Below are 17583 nucleotides of genomic sequence, written 5' to 3' on the forward strand. Positions count from 1 at the left end.
TGCCGGGACTTGGGTGGCACAAAGCGACGCGGCAACGCCCCGGGTGAGGGAAGGGAAGGACCAAGGACCTCGCAAATCCTCAGCAGCCGCAAAGTGCCCGGCCCAGCGTGGACTGATTCCGAGAGTCGTCTTCCGTCGCTCTGTCTCTCTCGCACTCATGGAGCGCTCCGTACCGATGCGAGAGAGACAGAGCGACTCTCGGAATCGGTCTGCAACGCAGCCAGCCCCGCGGGCTCGTGATTCAAGAGGAACAAGCTGTAATTTCGCGGTGCAGGCAAACGCGTGTATCGGATTTCTTTGGCGCGGGGAAGGAGGTAGCCTTTCGGGGAGGGCGAGTTGACGGGGTGGCCAGCAGTCGATCCGTCTCTCTCGCACCCGCGGGCCGTGCCGGCCGTGCCGCTGCCGGTGCGAGAGAGACGGACGGAGCGACGCCACTTTGCGAAATCGCTCCGCGGCAGGGAGTCGCGTCGCGCCGCGTCGCGCGAGTGGCTTTATTCGGCGTCACATAAACGCGGATCCAGTTTCACTTCACCGGCACCTGTGTGTCGAGGGGCCGTGTGGTGCCGTATGGCAGCCAGTGTGCTGGCTCCGAGGGGACGCGTCAGTCTGTCTCTCTCACACCTACACGGGACGCCCCATGAGAGCGAGAGAGAGAAAGAGAGAGAGAGAGAGGCCTTGCTCTTGGAATCAGCCTGCAGGACAAGGGGACCGAAGGGGACACCCTCCTTGCAACTCGTTCCTGAGTTACACAGTTTGCCGCCGCCGTGGCGCGTCATGGGTGTGTAGGGTTTCGCCTGGTTTGGCCGGCCAAGTCCGCCCTGCACGCGGCAACGCGCGGCAACCTACCCGCCTACCACTTTGCGCGGTAACTCTTTCTGAAGCGGGGGCCGGGGGTTCAATTCCCGTCCCTGGCTGGCGGCGGTGGAAAATCCGAACGGGCTGGGTCAGGCAGTGCATTTTCCGGCAAGGGTACAGTACTGATTATATTTAGAGTATGATTACATGTTATTTCTTTTGATTATTTTATTATTTATCACTGATTATGGGAGGCTATTATGTTGATTATTGGGAAATATTGGGGATTATTTGAGCGCCGACCTCGGAAAGCTGTTAAAGTGTCGGAAATTCAATATTGGTGACAATATTGGTGACAATATTGGTGACAATATTGGTGACTTTGGGCAGCCACTGCGTCAAATTTAGTTGCGGTCAAAGGCCTTCCTCGACGCCTTACTATTCTGAAGACCCTACTCTTTCATGCCCTGCCTCGGGAAGGCTTTGACCGCTGATAATTTGGGAGCTGTGGTCTCGCAAAACTAGTCAAACAGTGAATGAATTTCAGAAAATTACCGTTTTTGCTGACTTTGAGCGGTCACTGCATGCAATTTAGCTGCGGTCAAAGACCTTCCTCGACGCCTTACTATTCTGAAGACCCTACTCTTTCATGCCCTGCCTCGGGAAGGCTTTGACCGCTGATAATTTGGGAGCAGTGGTCTCGCAAAACTAGTCAGACTGAATGAATTTCAGAAAATTACCGTTTTTGCTGACTTTGAGCGGTCATTGCATGCAATTTAGCTGCGGTCAAAGACCTTCCTCGACGCCTTACTATTCTGAAGACCCTACTCTCTTATGCCCCGCCTTGGGAAGGCTCTGACCGCTGATAGTTTGGGAGCAGTGGTCTCGCAAAAATGGTCAAAAGTGGTTGAATCCCCGAAAGTATGATTGTCATTTCGTTGGATGATGTTGATTATTCCACTGATTACCAACTAGACGTGCAATGATTATCTTGAGTTGGCTACCCATTGGGCCGCCTTGGGCTAGACCAGGGCCGCCGGGGCCATTGGGGCTTAGGGGCTCAGAGGTGGAAGGACCAGGCCAAGGCCGGCTGTAAAACTACTAATGTCTTGCGCGAGAAAACTACAACACTTTGCAATTCTTGCGACCCTGCCTATAAGACCACAGCATTTGTTCAGATTTTTGCTCGAAATTGAGCTTTACGCTTTAAAATTGGAACGAACGCTCGTTGTTTCACTGTGTGAGTCACGCGTCGCCGCTGGGCCGCCACAATGTGTTCGCTGGCGGCCAGTGACATTTTGCGCGAGGCTGGAAAAATACGACATTTGGTGTGTGTTTTGATGGAGGGGAGGGCGACGATAGCAAACGCGCGGCGGAAAGGGCAGGCGTGTTTTGCGGGCGACCTTCTGCCACTTCGCGCCACTGTCGCGGCTCGGCCGGCGGGGCGTCGTCCCTTCGCTGATTGTCCTCGCAAAGTGATGTTCGTCCTTACTCGTCCCACCCGTCCGGAAGGTCAAAAGGTGTTTTCGATTGTCTCTTTTCTTCTTATTTTTCGCATTGAAAGACGCGTGCTTTCCAGGAGCTTGCCTTTCTTCTCCGCGCTTTTCGCGCGACATGGCATGGCGCGGCACGGCACGGCGTCGCTGTGGAGCCTCTTATCGTCCTTCAGGTTGTGCAAATGGGTCCGATTCTGCGGGCCGCTGGCTACAGTACACACCACGATGCCGCAAAGCATAGTTGCTGTGCTTAAAAATAAAAATAATTTTTCTTTAGCTTATTTGCCGTGTTGGGCGTGCTGTATTTAACTCGATTAACTTGATTTTACTCCAAACCTTGCGTTGGAGCATTTTTAATTCGTAGAGTTACCGTGACAGATCGGGCTCGTGAACTGGCCAACAAGTTTCTCCTCCTTTGAGTGACTCTCGCAAGTGACCGCAATTTACAACCTGCAAGCTAAGTTCATTTCCGCGACCGGTATTCGTGCTGTGAACGTAAAGGATTACGCCGGGAACTCTGCAATGAGAACCTGCCTCCGGTAGACATGGACATATACCCTCTTTTCCCAGTTCGACTGAACACTGAAATTCGAAGGGTGAGACATCTCACCAATTTTCGGCGATACAAAATGTATCACCGAAAAAATGGTCGTACACGCATGTATCACCGAAAAAAGGGTCGTACAGAAATGTATCACCGAAAAAACGGTGAGACATCAGCGAGATTGGCCCTTGTTTTCCTGGGGAAGTATCACCCTTTTTTCGGTGATACATTTGTGTACGAACTTTTTTCGGTGATACATGCGTGTACGACCATTTTTTCGGTGATACATGCGTGTACGACTATTTTTTCGGTGATACATTTTAGTATCACCATTTTTTCGGTGAGACAGTTATGTCTCATCCCTCAGAGAGTGAGATGTATCACTATTTGATTTTCAGTGTTAACCCATCAAAGTTTTATTGCGGGGAAAATGTGCCTACACTGTTGGAAACTGCCTCGTCCACCTGGGTCAGCTTCCTCTTCCACTGTAGGTGCTTGATGACTTGATGCTGGTCCGCGGCCGCGCGGACGGACGGACAGCGATTGACACGCCGACCCTAATGCGATGGGTGCAATCTTAATTAAAATGAATGGTGCTCCTCACCTCGACGCTTCGGCCCCTCGGGTGCCGAGCCTGGCCGAGCCCTGCGGGGGGTCACCGCCTTTGGAGCCGCGAGCCTTGGCAGCACTTGCCCTTGGAGGGGCCGGGCGAGAGCGAGCGAGGCGAGAGCCCTCTCCTCGGGGCTAGGTGCCGGCCCCGCGCTAAGCCCAGGTAATTAACGTCGCACCGCCCTGGCACTGCCTGACGTCGCCGCGCAGGGCCATTCTCGCCAACGAATCTAAACAATCGATTGCTTTCAGTAGACCGCGCGGGCACGCGGAGGGCACGGCGCTGTGGAAAGACTGTCGTGTTGCTGTCGAGACGGGCATAAATGCTTGTTATGATTGGGAATCTAAAGAAAAAGTCCCTTGAAAGCGAAACAGCTTTCGCCGGGTACTCAATGAGCGACCACCGAATTAATTAGAAGATCGCCCCGACTGCTCGTCTGCCCTCCAAAACCAACGCCAGCGCGCCGAACAACTTGTTGAAGTTGCCACCGCTTGATGCAATATGCAGTGACAAAGTTGGAAAACTGGGCCGGGCGCTCTCGTCTTTCAATCACGGATCGCGTCGTCGGCGGCGAGGTCGTCAGCGTCTGCGGCGATGGCCTCTTTGGAGGCACTCGTCTCTCTTTCCTCAAAATGACGACTGGCGTCGGCGGCCAAAATTCTAAACGCGTTTTGATCTCCAGAGCCGCTAAACAGGACTCGAACCGAGCTTGTGACCCCACCTATGGATTCCTCGTTCGGAGAGCAATCCATTGGTGGGGTCACACCAGGTCGAGTCGTCGTGCTTAGCGGCTCTGGAGCTCAAAGCGCGTCTAGAGTTTTGTCCGCCTCCACCGGCCTTCTGGCCCGCTGTGTGACGATGACGCCGAGCAGCTAATCTGCCCGCGACGCCGTGACAGACGACGTGACACGCCGTGGCGCGGCGCTGCCTACACGCGCCTGCCCATCTTCCGTGCAACATATTTTTCCCGCCCATTCCGCGTCCTCATGACATCTCCCTTATGACTCGTGATTTCCCAAACGTCTGCGACTTGGCGTTGCGCGCCCCGCTGGAGGCGTGTCGAGACGAGACACGCCAACGAATGTCTTATGAAACGACGGCGGCCCTGCTTTTGGGGAAACGCAAAGCCTCAGCCTCCCCTCGGCGCCGCCATGCCGTGCTGACTTTGCCCTGCCTCTCTCGCACTTGTGCAGCTTCCCTTAGCGCTGCGAGAGAGACAAGCCTCATCATTCATTGATGCCGGTGGCCCTGAAATTAATCGCTGTCTGCTCTGTGTGTTGCAGGTGAGCGTCGCGATCGCTGCGGCTGGCTGCTCGGTTCGGTAAGACGCTGTCGCCAGCGAAGCGTGGAGCTTTGGCGACTGCAACCGGTATAACAGATTGCTCTCTTCGGCTGCGGCTTGGCGGAAAGAAGAGCAGAAACTGTTCTTCCGAGAGGAAATCGGCCACATATTTGTGGTGCGGAAGCTGGCCAGCTCTCTTGGCGGGGGTGGGGAGGTTGGGGTGCAGGACTTTCCCGCGGAAGGTACATAAAAGAGGCTCCGCGCGGCGTGAAGTTTCGTGAGCGAAACGGCTGTCTCTGTGACTTTATGTTTACATTCTGCCCGCTGGGACGACTGTGAAATCTCGTGTGAATTTTTCATCGATTCCCGGACGTCAAAGTGGCCTCTCGCTCCTCCTTTTTTCCGAGGGGGAGCGGAGACCGTCCTGGCGTGTGTTGATGAAAAGGCTGCGCTCGTCTCCAAACCCTTTTCAGGCTGAAAACTTGTCAAGTTATCCCTCTTCAACGTGTAATTTGTCCGTGTGATCTGTCACTGGCCGCTGGCCTGGGGCGGGGCGGGGCGGCTGCGGTGGCCACCCACCCCACAGAGGGCCCTGCCTGCAGCCTGCAGGGTCCAGGGCGGCCCAGGGCGGTCCAGGGACCCCATACCTCGCACGGCCACCTACTTGGATCTGACCCCTTGCCCCGGCGAGGGGCCGCCCAGGACCCACCGGGCCCTTTATATCAAACCGATCTGGCAGCCACGCCCCCACGTCAAAATATTGTCTGGCCTGCGCGGCGCAGTGGCGATGCTGCATCAGCCTGGGCGGAAAACGCCGCCGCCGCCGTGCGTCCGTTCGCCCACGACGCGGAGAAGGCCTAGAAGCTCTCTGCCTGTGTTGCTGATCGGCCTGTCTCGGATTTCAGACGCGTCACTGTCAATATCCTCGATTCCCCGTCTTCGGTCACGTCGTGTGTGTGTATGTGTGTGTGTGGGCGCGCCTGTGTGTGTGTGCGCGCTGCGTGCGTAGCGGGGGGTTAGTAAAATATTTGGCTGCATTTGCCTGAATGGTGCACCCCCCGCGGGCGGGGCCTCTGTGGGTGTTCTTATTGGGGCACGGACGCTAAACATCTCCCCCCCCTCCCCCCGTCCCCGCTCCATGCCGGCGGCCGGGGGGTTATACTACCTGGCCGCCCCCGCGGCGTCGGCGCATCGGAATGCCGGGGGACGAAGGAAGGAGCGAAACTGTGAAGTCGCAGCGACATGTTCGTCAGGTGTTCCGCTGTGGGGCTGTTTTCGTTTCGTTTACAAGTCAATTAGGTGGGGCCCGAAAAGAGGGAAGGGGCCCCGTTTGGGGGCGGGGCCGGGCGCGGCCGGGCGGGGCTCCGCGGGGCGAGGCTCGCCGGAGGCGCTCCCGCTATTAATGCATTGGTCGATGCGCCGCTCGTCACTGCCGTCACTCGGCACGAAGCTCGCTGTTGGCCTCCGCGACTCCGCTATTCCCGTCGACCGGTGACACGTGTGCCGACGCGGCCTGCCGCCCGCGCTGCGACGTCGCTCTGCTGGACCTGTCAGTGCCACCAATGGATTCTCCGGTGGGGTCACACGTTCAGTACAAGTCCCATTTAGCAACTCTGGAGCTCAAAACGCATCTAGAGTTCTGACCGCCTCCACCAGTCTTCTGGCCCACTGTGCTTCGGCGGGGATGAAGCAGCCCCGCAGGCAGGTGGCCCACGTCTCTCGCCTCCGCCATGGCCACTATTGCCACCACCAGCCTGGCGCGCCAATCTGCGCAGAGTGTTTCATTAGTCTCCCCACACGTTATTTGCAGGACGCAGAGCGACGCAGAGGGACGGCCGCCATATCTATCTCTTTTTCTCCCCTTTCCTCTGTCTTTCTGCCAGATATAAATCGACAACTTCCTGGACCGCAGCAGGCAGGCAGCGGGCCCGCAGGGGGAGGCGTCACACTGTAGATAGGAGGAGAAGAAAGCGAGAGCTAGGAAAAAGTTGGCGTCAGTGAAAAGGCGCTGCGTGCGGCCCGAATGTCTGCGGAAATTCAATGAAATTTGAGCTGAACTCTGTTTTGGCGGTGAACTCGGCGCGAGTTAGAACATTTCTCAAGTGCGTAAATCGAAAAGGCTGCGACCATGCTTCTTTCAGAGACACGACACAAAGTCCATTTGGTTTTCGCGGGAGCTGTACTTACAGCATATTTCGCCATGACAAAAAGTCGCCCCGGTGTTTTTGGTGGTGCTCGTAGACCTTTCTTCTGGCACCGAGCTTTGGTTGCGAGTCCACCGTTTCGCCTCGCAGTCTTGTGCACTGCACAGTGTACTGGAAAGGCGTCTCGGTGACCGCGTCTCCCCCAGCGCCCTGCCCGCGCCCGCAGCCTGATTCCGAGAGCCGTTTTCGTCGCTCCGTCTCCCTCGCACCTCTGCGGAACGCCCCGTGAGTGCGAGAGAGACGGAGCGACGAAGGCGACTCTCGGCCGGCCAATGACGGAGTGAGCGGCTCGCTGACGAATCGCCAATCGCCACGTCATTTCTCTCCGCCGCCGCGAAGGTGTCCGACGGCTTCTGGACCCGGATTGGGGAGCAACGGAGAGAGAGGGGGGGGGGAAAGGGGGCAGATTTATGTTGCTATTGCCTTTCTTGGGATGAAGTAGTCATCCAGTAGAGTCCGTGATGAAAACCCGGCCGACGACAGGGCTGCAGCAAGGCTCCCCTCCCCCCCTCTCTCTCTCTCTCTCTCTCTCTCTCTCTCTCTCTCTCTCTCTCTCTCTCTCTCAAACTCTCACTCCCTCTGCTGGTATTTATTCAGCAGCGTCGTCGTGCTTCAATCTCTCCGTACTTAGGCCACATAAATCTCCGTAAAGATGATATTCAAAGGCCGTGCCCTGCGCCTTGCCCTGCCCTGGCTGGCTGGCCCGGCAGCCTCTCGGAAAATTGTTTGTAGCGCTTCCGGGCCGCGAGGGAGATCCGAGAGGGCCCCCGGGGGGTTCGACAGGTGGGGGTGATTTGGCTGCAAGCCAATCCCGCCGGGGTTGCCTGCATATACCGGCCGCGCTGCTCTCTGCCTCCTTCCCTCCACCTATTGTGTGCGTCCCACCGCCCACCTCGTAACCCCCCCCCCCCTTCCCCCAATCTTCCTTTCCCTACCTAACCAAAACGCTGCTCGCTATCAAAATGGTAATTGAATGCGGTGCCGGCAATGCGGCGGAAAAAAAAAGTTGGGAAGAGAAAGGGAAAACAGTGGTCCGGCGCGTTGTCACTCGCGGTATCGTCGCTGCCCCCCCTCTTTCCCAGCCCCGCGTCGCGGCACACTTGGTCGGCTATCAGCCCGCCCGATATGCACGGCAGTCTCAAGGGAAACTTTTTCCTCCGGAGATGTTTTTCTCGTCGTTTTATTCATTCCTTCCTCCGGGCCTACCCTGCCGTAACCCCGGTCGCAGCCCCCCGCCCCCCCGCTGTTGGCGTGATTGATAAATGTTGTGAATTTTGGCGGGCGGTCTGCGGGCGGCGCGGCGGTGGCGGCGGGTCTGGAGGGGCTGATTCTTCCGTACACATGATGCTTGATTGCGCGGTCTGTTGGCCGAGCCTCCCTCCGTGATGGCTTACTGCCAGGCTCCAGCCTCCCCTCCCCCTCCCCTCCCCCGCAGCCTCTTCAGTGGCGTGTCTCTATCTCGCCCGCTTATCTTGGCTGCAATTTATTATTGTGCGCATCTTCTTGCCGGACCAGCAGTGGGGCGGGGCGGGGCGGGTCCGACTGAATCGACTCGTGTTGCGATAGGGTTCGCGCGCGCCACCCGGCTCCGGCTCTGGCCGGGCACTGAGCCCTCTCCAGCACTGTTCATCAAGCACGTGGTCCGCGTTGGCGGGAAGCGGGCTGGGCGGGGCGGCGTCATGGTTTGTCTTTCCAGTGTCTGTGAAAAGAGGGAGCCACAAGCCGTGGGAGAGTCGAGTGAGGGACTGAACCTCCGCACTGTCATCAACTGCAATACCCGCTGTCTAAATTTGAAACTCCCGTTTAGTTTGGTATCTTTTGTGTTTTATTTCATTGGGTTTGGGGGTTGGGTTCGCGTTCAGGTTCACCTCGGTTTGCCTCCGGGTACGCCTCTAGGTTCGCTTCCGGGTTCACCTCCGGGTTCGGTTCGCCTCCGGGTTCGCCTCCGGGTTCGCCTCCGGGTTCGCCCCGGCCGTCGCCGTGCGTCCGGCACGCCAATTTGGCGTGGGTCGGCGCGAAGCGCGAAGGCGGCGCTTACGGGTGAAATAATGCTCTCGCTTAACGGACTGGCGGCCGGCGTTTATGCCCCGGCGAGTCCACGTATAAACGGAGGTAACCGCCGCGGCGACGCGCAGCGACGTTCCGCTGGAGGAGAAAAGACGGGGGGCGCGGGCGGAAAGCGGTTTTATTTATCGCTTATTTACTTTGCACCGCGTCCGTCTTTGTTTTATGACGCGATATGGATCATGGCTCGCTGCCAGCCGGTCCAGGTGAGGGAAGAGAGGGGAGGGGAGCTGCATGTCGGTAAATTCATTGCCTCTGACCTGCTGCTCTCCGATCTGAGTTTCGTCCGCCCCGTTCGGTGTAAAATGCCCCGGGCGGGAAAGAGGGGAAGAGGGGGGGGGCGATCATCCTTCTTCAAGAAAATCATTTTCGCCGCCTCAAGTTTCCGGCTACTTCTTGTGTGTGTGTGTGTGTGTGTGTGGTGCGCAGTTTGTCGCGTACAGGCGCGCCTTGGCCCAACTTGGGGCACTTGGGATCCCCCCTTCCTCCCCCCCCCCCCCTGGTTCGGCCGGCCTTGGGTCTCGGCGCTCCTCGCCGCTGCTCTCCTCGCGCTCCAGGCCGTGCTCGCCGTGCTCGCCGTGCACCACACACAGCCCGCGGCGATGCTCCCGCCGCGACGCCGCCTGTTTAAGACAAATTAAGATTCCACCCGCAACTTGGTGTGAATTAGGGGCGCGCCGCCGAGCCGAGCCAGGTCGAGCCGAGCCGAGCCGAGCCGAGCCTCACACCGCGCGGACGACGACGGCACCGCGGCACGTATTCGCGGGGGAAAAGGCGACGTGCGCGAGGACGGCGAGGACGCTCAGTGGCGGCGCGTGGCGGCGCGTGGATGCCGCCGAAGCCCCGGCGGGCGCCTTGATGGGGCGGGGGAGTGAGCCGTCAGTAGCTCGGTGCCGGTGGCGGCGCGCCGTGATTCCCGGAGTCATGTATCTCGGCCCGCCTGGCCCGCCGCGCCCCGACTGGCATGGCAGGCACGGCAGCAAGTTTGGCCCGGGATTCCATTAACGCGCTGCGACGGTTAATTACGCCAGCCTCGCGGGGCAGCGCTTTCGCCCGTGGGAGCCAGAGCGACAGGGCGACGAGGTGGGTGCGCACAGTGGGCCAGAAGACCGGTGGAGACGACGCGTTTTGAGCTCCACAGTCGCTAAACAGGAGTCGAACAGAACGTGTGACCCCACTAATGGATTGCCCTCCGTTCGGGGAATCCGCCACTGTGCTGTGCCGAGTAAGCGGGGCTGGAGGGGCTAGCGGGGCTAGCGGGCGACCACTCGCTCCTCTCTGCGGCGCTCGGCCCTCCGCTCCGATCGAATGCTGTCGCCCTTTTAGTACAAGTTATGGATGTGATTCCCCCTAGTGCCCGTAGGTGCGGGCCGATGTTTCCTGGAAACGAAATGAGGTGCCTTTGCATTGCAGTGGCGTTTGTTCGTTAGCTACATTGATTCGCCGGTCGGGCGAGGCCGGCGGGTCGGCGCGGCACTGCCGTGCCACTCGCGTGAACTTTGGGATTGAGTTGAGCCGCAGCCAAGCGCTGCCGTGCCGGCCCCGCCATCGGGACCATTAACGGTCACTCCTTTTTGCCTCTCTCGCACACACCCTCACACTCACTCTTTTTTTTCTGCACCGCAACTCTTCTCATCCTCCCCCCCCTCTCTCCTCTTCTGGTTCATTTATTTTAATTGCCCGCCGCGGCACCGCGCCACTAGTTGTTTGTTTTTCCGGTTTTCCGGTTTTTCCGGAGGGCCGCGCGTCTCCCTCGCCGCCTCGCGGGGAACTACTCCAGTCGCCGTGCCTGGTCCCTGTCGGTCCTCGTCGCTCCTTAGTCTGTCCTCGGCCGGGACCTGCTGCCCTCCCCCTCACTCTTGTGCGGACTCGGCCAGTTTCCGGGGAAATGATTGTGCGTCGTGTGTTATCTGCTCTGCGAAATCTGTCGCGCGCCGCTTTCCCGGACGTCGTGATGGACCGCCACACCCCTTTCGTTCTCGCGGGGCGGGGCGGGGCGGGGCGGGCGGCGTGAATCCAGTTTATCAGTGCGTCCAAGTGGAAGGGCTTTGGCCGGCTGGCCTGGCCGGGTGGCCGCCGATGTGGACTCTGATCCCCTTAGGCGGGGCGGCCGTCTTGCGGGGTGGCCGTCGTGGCCGTAGAGGGTCAGCCCGAGGCCTTCCTTGATTCCTTCCGACCAGAGTGGCGGGCCGGCCACCCTCGAGCCGATTCCCCTCCGCGGAGACGCCCCGCTTCGTCGAGCTCCGTGTCCGAGTCCGAGACGGCCGCCGTCGGGGGAGTTTTCTGACTGGATCTGAGTTCGCCGCCGCTGGCGCGCGGGCAGCCAGTCAGGCAGCCAGTCAGGCAGCCAGCCGTCCAGACAGGCAGCCAGGCTCGGCGACGGCGAGGGTCCTCGGTGGGGAGCGCCCGGCGTCGCGCGCCAGGCAACCCAACCGACTCGTCTGCGCAGCGGGCGGCCTACCCTCGCCGCTGCAGGCGGACGCGCGGACGCTCTCCGCCGGGCGCTTCTGGCTGGCGTCTGTCGAATGCGTCTTGCTGGGGCAACCCTCTCCCTTGTCTTCAGGGGTGAAAGGTTTCATTTTCCGCGCCTCGATGAAAAATTGCTCCCGGCGTTGAAAGGAACATTGCACTGTTGCGATGAAATGCGCTGAGGACTCGTTCCACGCGGAAGCAACTCGCTGGCCTCCGTCCCCTAGTGCGGACGGCGGACGGATCAGCTGCTATAGATCCGCAAACCAAAAAAAAAAATCCCGTCGTTGGTTTTATGAAGTTTTTCCCGCGGTTCTTGCTTTTTTTTCTCCGGCCTCTAAGTCCCTAGTGAATGCCCCTGAGTGGCCCTCATCTGTCCAGGGGGCGTTCCTTTATGCGCTGGGAGAGGCGGGGCGGGGTGGGGCGGGGCGGGGTGGGCGGGGCGGGGCGGGGTGGGGGGCGGGGCGGGGCGGCCTCTCGGCGGCCTCTCCACGCGCGGCGGGCCCTGGCCGTGGCCCCGGCGAGGCGTGCGCAAGTTATGGGCCCAATATGGGGACGCCACTTTTGCATTCTTATCTGCTCAGCCTGTCGAGTAATGTGACTGCGGGGCGGTAGGCTGGCGTAGGCTGGTGAAGGCACACTGGGGGGAGGGGTGGGGGTGGGGTGGAATTAGCGCGCGTCATTTTCCCTTCCGCTGGCCGCTTTGTGGCTGGCAGTGTGGCGGCGGGGCGGCGGTCGCAATGCGCCTGCTGGTCTGCTCGACAAATGCGGGGATACAAACGGCGCGGGCGTTAATCTACTCCTTCGTTTATTTACTTCTCCCTTCCAATTCCGCTTCCACTTTTTATTTTCTTTTTCGAGTTATCATTTCGCCTTGCTTTATTGACCGAGAAATGCATCAGGCCTCCCTTTCCGCACTCGTCCTGTTTTTATCTTTTTTTTTGCCGCGGTGGCGAGGCGGCGAACAGGCGGCGGGGGGGGTGCGTGGAGAGGGGCGGGGCGAAGGGGCTGGCGGCTGGCGCGACCATTTCCAATCGCGTTTCCTTTCCTCGGATTGCCAAATGGCCCTCTTTTACAAACGTGGGCGTGCCGCCGGGCCGGCGCCCCGCACATGTCGCGGCGCCTGGAGGCGCCTGGAGGGCTGGAGGGCTGCAGCCGGCTGGAGGCTGATTTGCTGATGGCCTTTCGATTCCGCCGTTCCTCGCGCACCCGCCCGACAAACACTTATCCCTCCACTAAACTAGCTCAGCACCTCCTTCCTTCTCCTCCTCCTCCGTCTTTTGCTTTCTTCTTCTTCTTCTTCTTCTTCTTCTTCTTCTTTCTTGTTCTTTCTTTTCTTCTCCTCCTCCTCCTCTCCTCCTCTTCCTTCCTTCTCCTCCTCCTCCCTCCTCCTCCTCTCCTCCTCCTCCTCCTCCTCCTCCTCCTCCTCCTCCTCCTCCTCCTCCTCCTCCTCCTCCTCCTCTTTTTCTTCTTCTTCTTCTTCTTGCACTTCTACTTCTTCTTCTTCGACCTCTATATACGGGCGCCAAAACTTTCAATTACTTTTGCAACTTAACGAACTTACCGAGAGCGAGAGAGACAGGGAGACAGAGCACGCGAGCAGCGGCGACAGGAAACGTAGCAATAGCAGGGCGAGAGAGAGAGAGAGAGAGAGAGAGAGAGAGCGGCGCGACGGCAGGGCGGCGCGCATCGCCCACCTGGAGGCTGTCATCGCCACTTCCACCCCGCCTCTCTCTCTCTCTCTCTCTCTCTCTCTCTCTCTCTCTTCTCTCTCTCTCTCTTCCCGGCTGGAGGGGCGGGGGTGCTCTATGAAGCGCCTGTTGTCCGCGGGTCCATGCTGCGGCCGTGTATGCAGTGTGCATGGTGCGGTGGGGCGGCTGGTTGTTTGACACACTGGCTGGAACCAGTGAACCAGTAGCTGCAAGCAGTGGCTGGAACCGGGCGTGCGGCCGCCACGCCACCGCAAGCGGCCATTGCGTCCGGCCGTGTTTGTGAATTCGCCGCAAGTCGGTCGCCGCCGCGGCCGTTCGGGCCGTTCGGGCGCTGTAAGTGTTTAATTGTCCCCGCGTGCGACCGCCCCCGCCGCCCCTCGGACCGCCCCCGGACCGCCCCCGGACCGCCCGCCGCGCGGCGCCGCTCGGCTCTCGGGGTGGCGCGGCGGGGGAGGGGTGGGGGAAGGGGGAGGGTGCAGCCCCAGGCCCAGCTCGCACTCTTCATTAGGGGCGCTTAGGGTGGCCGGCCGGCTCAGGCCCCAGGGTGGCTGTGGGCCCGCCCCGCCCCGCCCCGCCCTGGGGCCGGTCGCGCGGTGTACGGCGCCACGCGTGCCTTGGGTGTGCCTCTGGCGTGCCGCGGCGTGCCGGCCCCTAAAGAAGGCAATCTGAGGCCCGAGGCTGCCCGAGGCACCGCAGCCACAACACGGAGCCCCGCCGGCCCCGCCGTCCGTTGGCGTGCCTCGGCCACCACGCCTCACGCCGACACGCCGCGGTGTCGTTCCTGGACGGGCAAGCCTCCCCCACCCCCGGCAAAAAAGACGAGAAGAATGCACGCCCTTTTGAAAATGTTTGTCGACAGCTGTGGCGCTCCCAGGTGGCGGGCCTGGCCCGGCTCGCAGACACGCGCCTTGATGAAAGGAAAAGAAGCCTGTCGATCACCGCCATGGCGCGACACCCCCGTGACGTTGGCTGTGCTCAGTCGAACGACTCAGATGATCGTTTTGTTGCTCTGTCTCTCTCGCACCCTCACGGAGAGCCCCATGAGTGCGGCCGAGACAGAGTCACGAAACCACTCCCCGCGGAAGCACTCGGTGGGTTGCGAGGCGCCAGAGTATAGACTTTGAAACATGCGTTCAAACTTGGAGACCATGACTAAATACCTTCTCGCACCCAGCTGCTTTTGACGGGCGCGGTGAGCTCGGCTCGAAAACGAGATCCGAATATCGAATATTTAATGACATGATGTATTTTTCGTTGATATATCATTTTAAATTCAATATGTGGCCCCATCTGTGCGGCGCGCGCCTTCGCCGTTGCGTGTGCCCCGGCGTGCTGAAACTTAAGCCAGCTTGTATCGACCGATAATGAAATTACACGGTATGGATTCCCACAGGCCTTTTTAATGTGCCTCATCACCCGAGACACTGGAAACGGTAACGGTCTCGCCGTTCGGAAGCACGAAAGAGACCTTTTGCTGTGGCCACCTCTTGGAATTGAGGGGGGAGGGGAACTTTCGGTGGTCTGGTGTTCAGGTAGGTGACGACAGTTTCGACACCAGGAAACATCGGATCGGATCATAAGCAGCTGCGCCTTTGAAACCACGTGTAGAGAAGTGGACACTTAAAATGACGGTGTAGCTTGACATCATTCACAGTGTGCGTGTCAGTTTCCCGCGGAACGTGTGTGCAGATTGGTGTCTCGCTCGATAAATCGATTCCGTCACTGTTGCGCGCAACGAAGCCAATGGACGCGCCCCCTCCCCCTGTGAGGGTGTGAAGCAGTCCATTAATTAAAAGGCTGTCCGTTGCCTCGGGGCCATGCCGGCTTTGCCACAGGTTTTTTCTTCTTTTTTTTTGGCTTCGCTTTGCCGCTACACTCGGCCCGCGGCGATCCCCTTCACTCATTTCCCGTGTTAACAAAAGTAGCGTGTGTTCGGCGAATCACACATCCAGGAAACAGACAGTTGCTACGTTCTGCTGGATGTCGTCGTCTGGGAACGCGAGTTCTTTTACCGCTAGTTAAGCGTCGCTCAGAAACCAGCAAATCTCGGGGCTAGTCCACCCAATCACAAGCCACCGATGGCGTTTTGTTTGCAAACAATCTTAAGAAATAGTCCACCGCTATTACTTTTTTTTTCGCGCGGTAGGGGCGGGGCCGGATGCCAATTTTTTTCACCTCCTTCCTTTCTTCTTTGTCAACACGGTGTGGCTTTCCGCTTCCTGGAGGGGAGAGGCGCTTGCCTGTCAGTCTTGAGGGTGCGCCCCGCCGCCCCGCCCTCGGCCCCACCCCGGCCGCAGTGGACGCCCTTCTGGTTAGGGAAGGCGTCGTCTGCGAGCGTCCTCGCGAGCGTTCTGCACCGTGATACCAAGTGTGGCCAGCTCCACACTTCCTAGTGCGGAGTAAGTCTCTACACTTTGATGTGTGGAGTTTGCGCAGTCTCTACACTTCAAGTGGAGAGACGTCTGCAAACTCAGACTGCAGCTGCAAACTGTGCACTTTCAAGTGTGAGACTGAAAGCTCACGCATTTCAAGAGTGGCGTCCCTCCACACTTGGTTTTACAGTGGCCCCACGCCGGCCGCTGCGGACGCCCTCCCGGTAAGGGAAGCGGCGTCTGCGACCGTCCCTGCGAGAGACCGCCGCGCCATCGGATATCGCTCCGGGACGCATTATCGCCTCGGGTCGCGTTGGAAACTCGTCGACGACGCCAAGGTGGCCGCCAAGTTGGGCCGGGATGCCGCCGCCCGCCACCCGCTGCTCCTGATGCGTCCGCGATGTCGACGTCGTCTCGCGCCACCCTGATGACCCTGATGTCCCCCAGGGCCCCGCGCAGCCAATTTGCGAATTTGCACCAGCCGACCCGGATCGCGAGCTGGCGTCGACGTTTTCGGCGCGCGGGTGTGGAAGGGAAACGTAATCTAACCTTGTGTGTGTGTGAGTGTGTGTGTGTGAGTGAGTGAGTGTGTGTGACTGACGCGGGGGCGGGCGCGTCGTATCGGAACGGCCGCGGGCGCTGCGTCGTGGTGCGCCGCGTGACCCCCACCTGTTGCAGTGTCCCTTGAATCACCTGCCCCGGCTGTGCCGTGCTGCGCCGTGCCACTTCCGAGCGGCCACTTGATGCAGCCGAGAAGGCATTCGATTCAGGGCGTTTCTGCGCGCACTTGTGTATGTGTGTGTGTGTGCGTGGGGAAGACAGACAGAGAGAGAGTGAAGTCGGCAGGGGAGAGAGCGAGCGCGCGTCCTAATGTGTTCCTGATTGATGTGTGCGCTCTGCTTGGGCTCTGCTTGCATGCCGACTGCATCCTGGAGTGGTGATTTGCCAGTGCTGTTGGCTTGCAGCAAGCTCGAGGGGGATGAATGCGGGGCCGTGCCTCGGCTTTGCTCTGCTTATCAACTCGTGCCGTTTTGCCGCTCTTGTCCCCGAGAACTCTGCTCCGCCTGCGCGCTCCCACGGCGAGGCCCCTTTGCCAGCGCGACTAAGACCGCCTCGCACTTGGCCTCGCACAGCGAACAGGTCTCAAGGCAGGCTTCAAAGTACAGTAGCCAAGTTGGCGTTTTCATAGGCGGCTCAAAGCACTCGGGGGGATTGCTTGTCGTCCGGGACTCGTCCGGAACCCAGTGTCAGGCAAAGTGAGGCGATGAGGCACCTGCAGCCCCGGGACGGGTCGACCTGCACCTGACCCTGTCCTCCACCCGGCCTTCTCTCCATTCCCCAACCCAGCTGCCTCCTCCCGCCGTGTCTCACCCGGCGACTGGTCCGGCCGAGGAGAGATGATACCAGAGAGGGAGTGGAGGCCTTGATCTGGGTCGTAACGAAAGCCCTGGAGCACCAGACTCGTTAGGGAAAAACTTTGTACACTTGAGGGGAGATTAAAATTCATGGCAGAGGCCTGCTGGGTGCCGTGCCTCTTATCCATACCTATAAATTTAATCCGTCGAGGGCAATTTGTCCCTCATAATTGCCCAGAACTCTCGCCACCACTAGCTGTAGTGCGAAGAGCCCTTGCCGCACCCCTCCCTCCCTCGCCATTATCACCTCAATCCCCACAGAGCCTGCTTAGGCTGCACTGCAAAATGGATCGCCTGAACACTGCATATTTGGTGCCTGTGTGTTGAAAATTCTATTAATGATAAAGCGGACACCAAAGGATAGCCAACCTGGAACCCTTTCGTTATATTTTCAACTTAATAATGAATTGTTTGTTTGTTGCAGGACCCCCTGGACCACAAGGGCCTCCTGGGAAAAGAGGGAAGAAGGTGAGTACGACACGATCTACAATCTTTCACTACTGACTGTAGTTTTCTTTGGAATTGTAAAATGTTATGGCGCGTTTTCACTGTTTCAGGGCATTCCTGGAGCCAAGGGGACGCCGGTAAGTGTCCCCTTTAAAAAAAAAAGACTTACTGTA

General features: G+C 59.2%; 1 protein-coding gene across 1 annotated transcript in view; it reads left to right on the top strand.

The window, feature by feature from the left end:
- The window catches only part of LOC117651161 (collagen alpha chain CG42342-like), a 107049-nt gene that overhangs the window by 71774 nt on the left and 17692 nt on the right, over positions 1–17583 (top strand). The window contains exons 3-4 of the mRNA XM_034394966.1: positions 17388–17431; positions 17521–17547. Coding sequence (XP_034250857.1) covers positions 17388–17431; positions 17521–17547 — 71 coding nt within the window. The remainder of the gene's footprint in view (positions 1–17387; positions 17432–17520; positions 17548–17583) is intronic.

The sequence above is a fragment of the Thrips palmi genome, unplaced genomic scaffold (assembly GCF_012932325.1).
Source record: "Thrips palmi isolate BJ-2018 unplaced genomic scaffold, TpBJ-2018v1 HiC_scaffold_5, whole genome shotgun sequence".
Taxonomy (NCBI): Eukaryota; Metazoa; Arthropoda; class Insecta; order Thysanoptera; family Thripidae; genus Thrips; species Thrips palmi.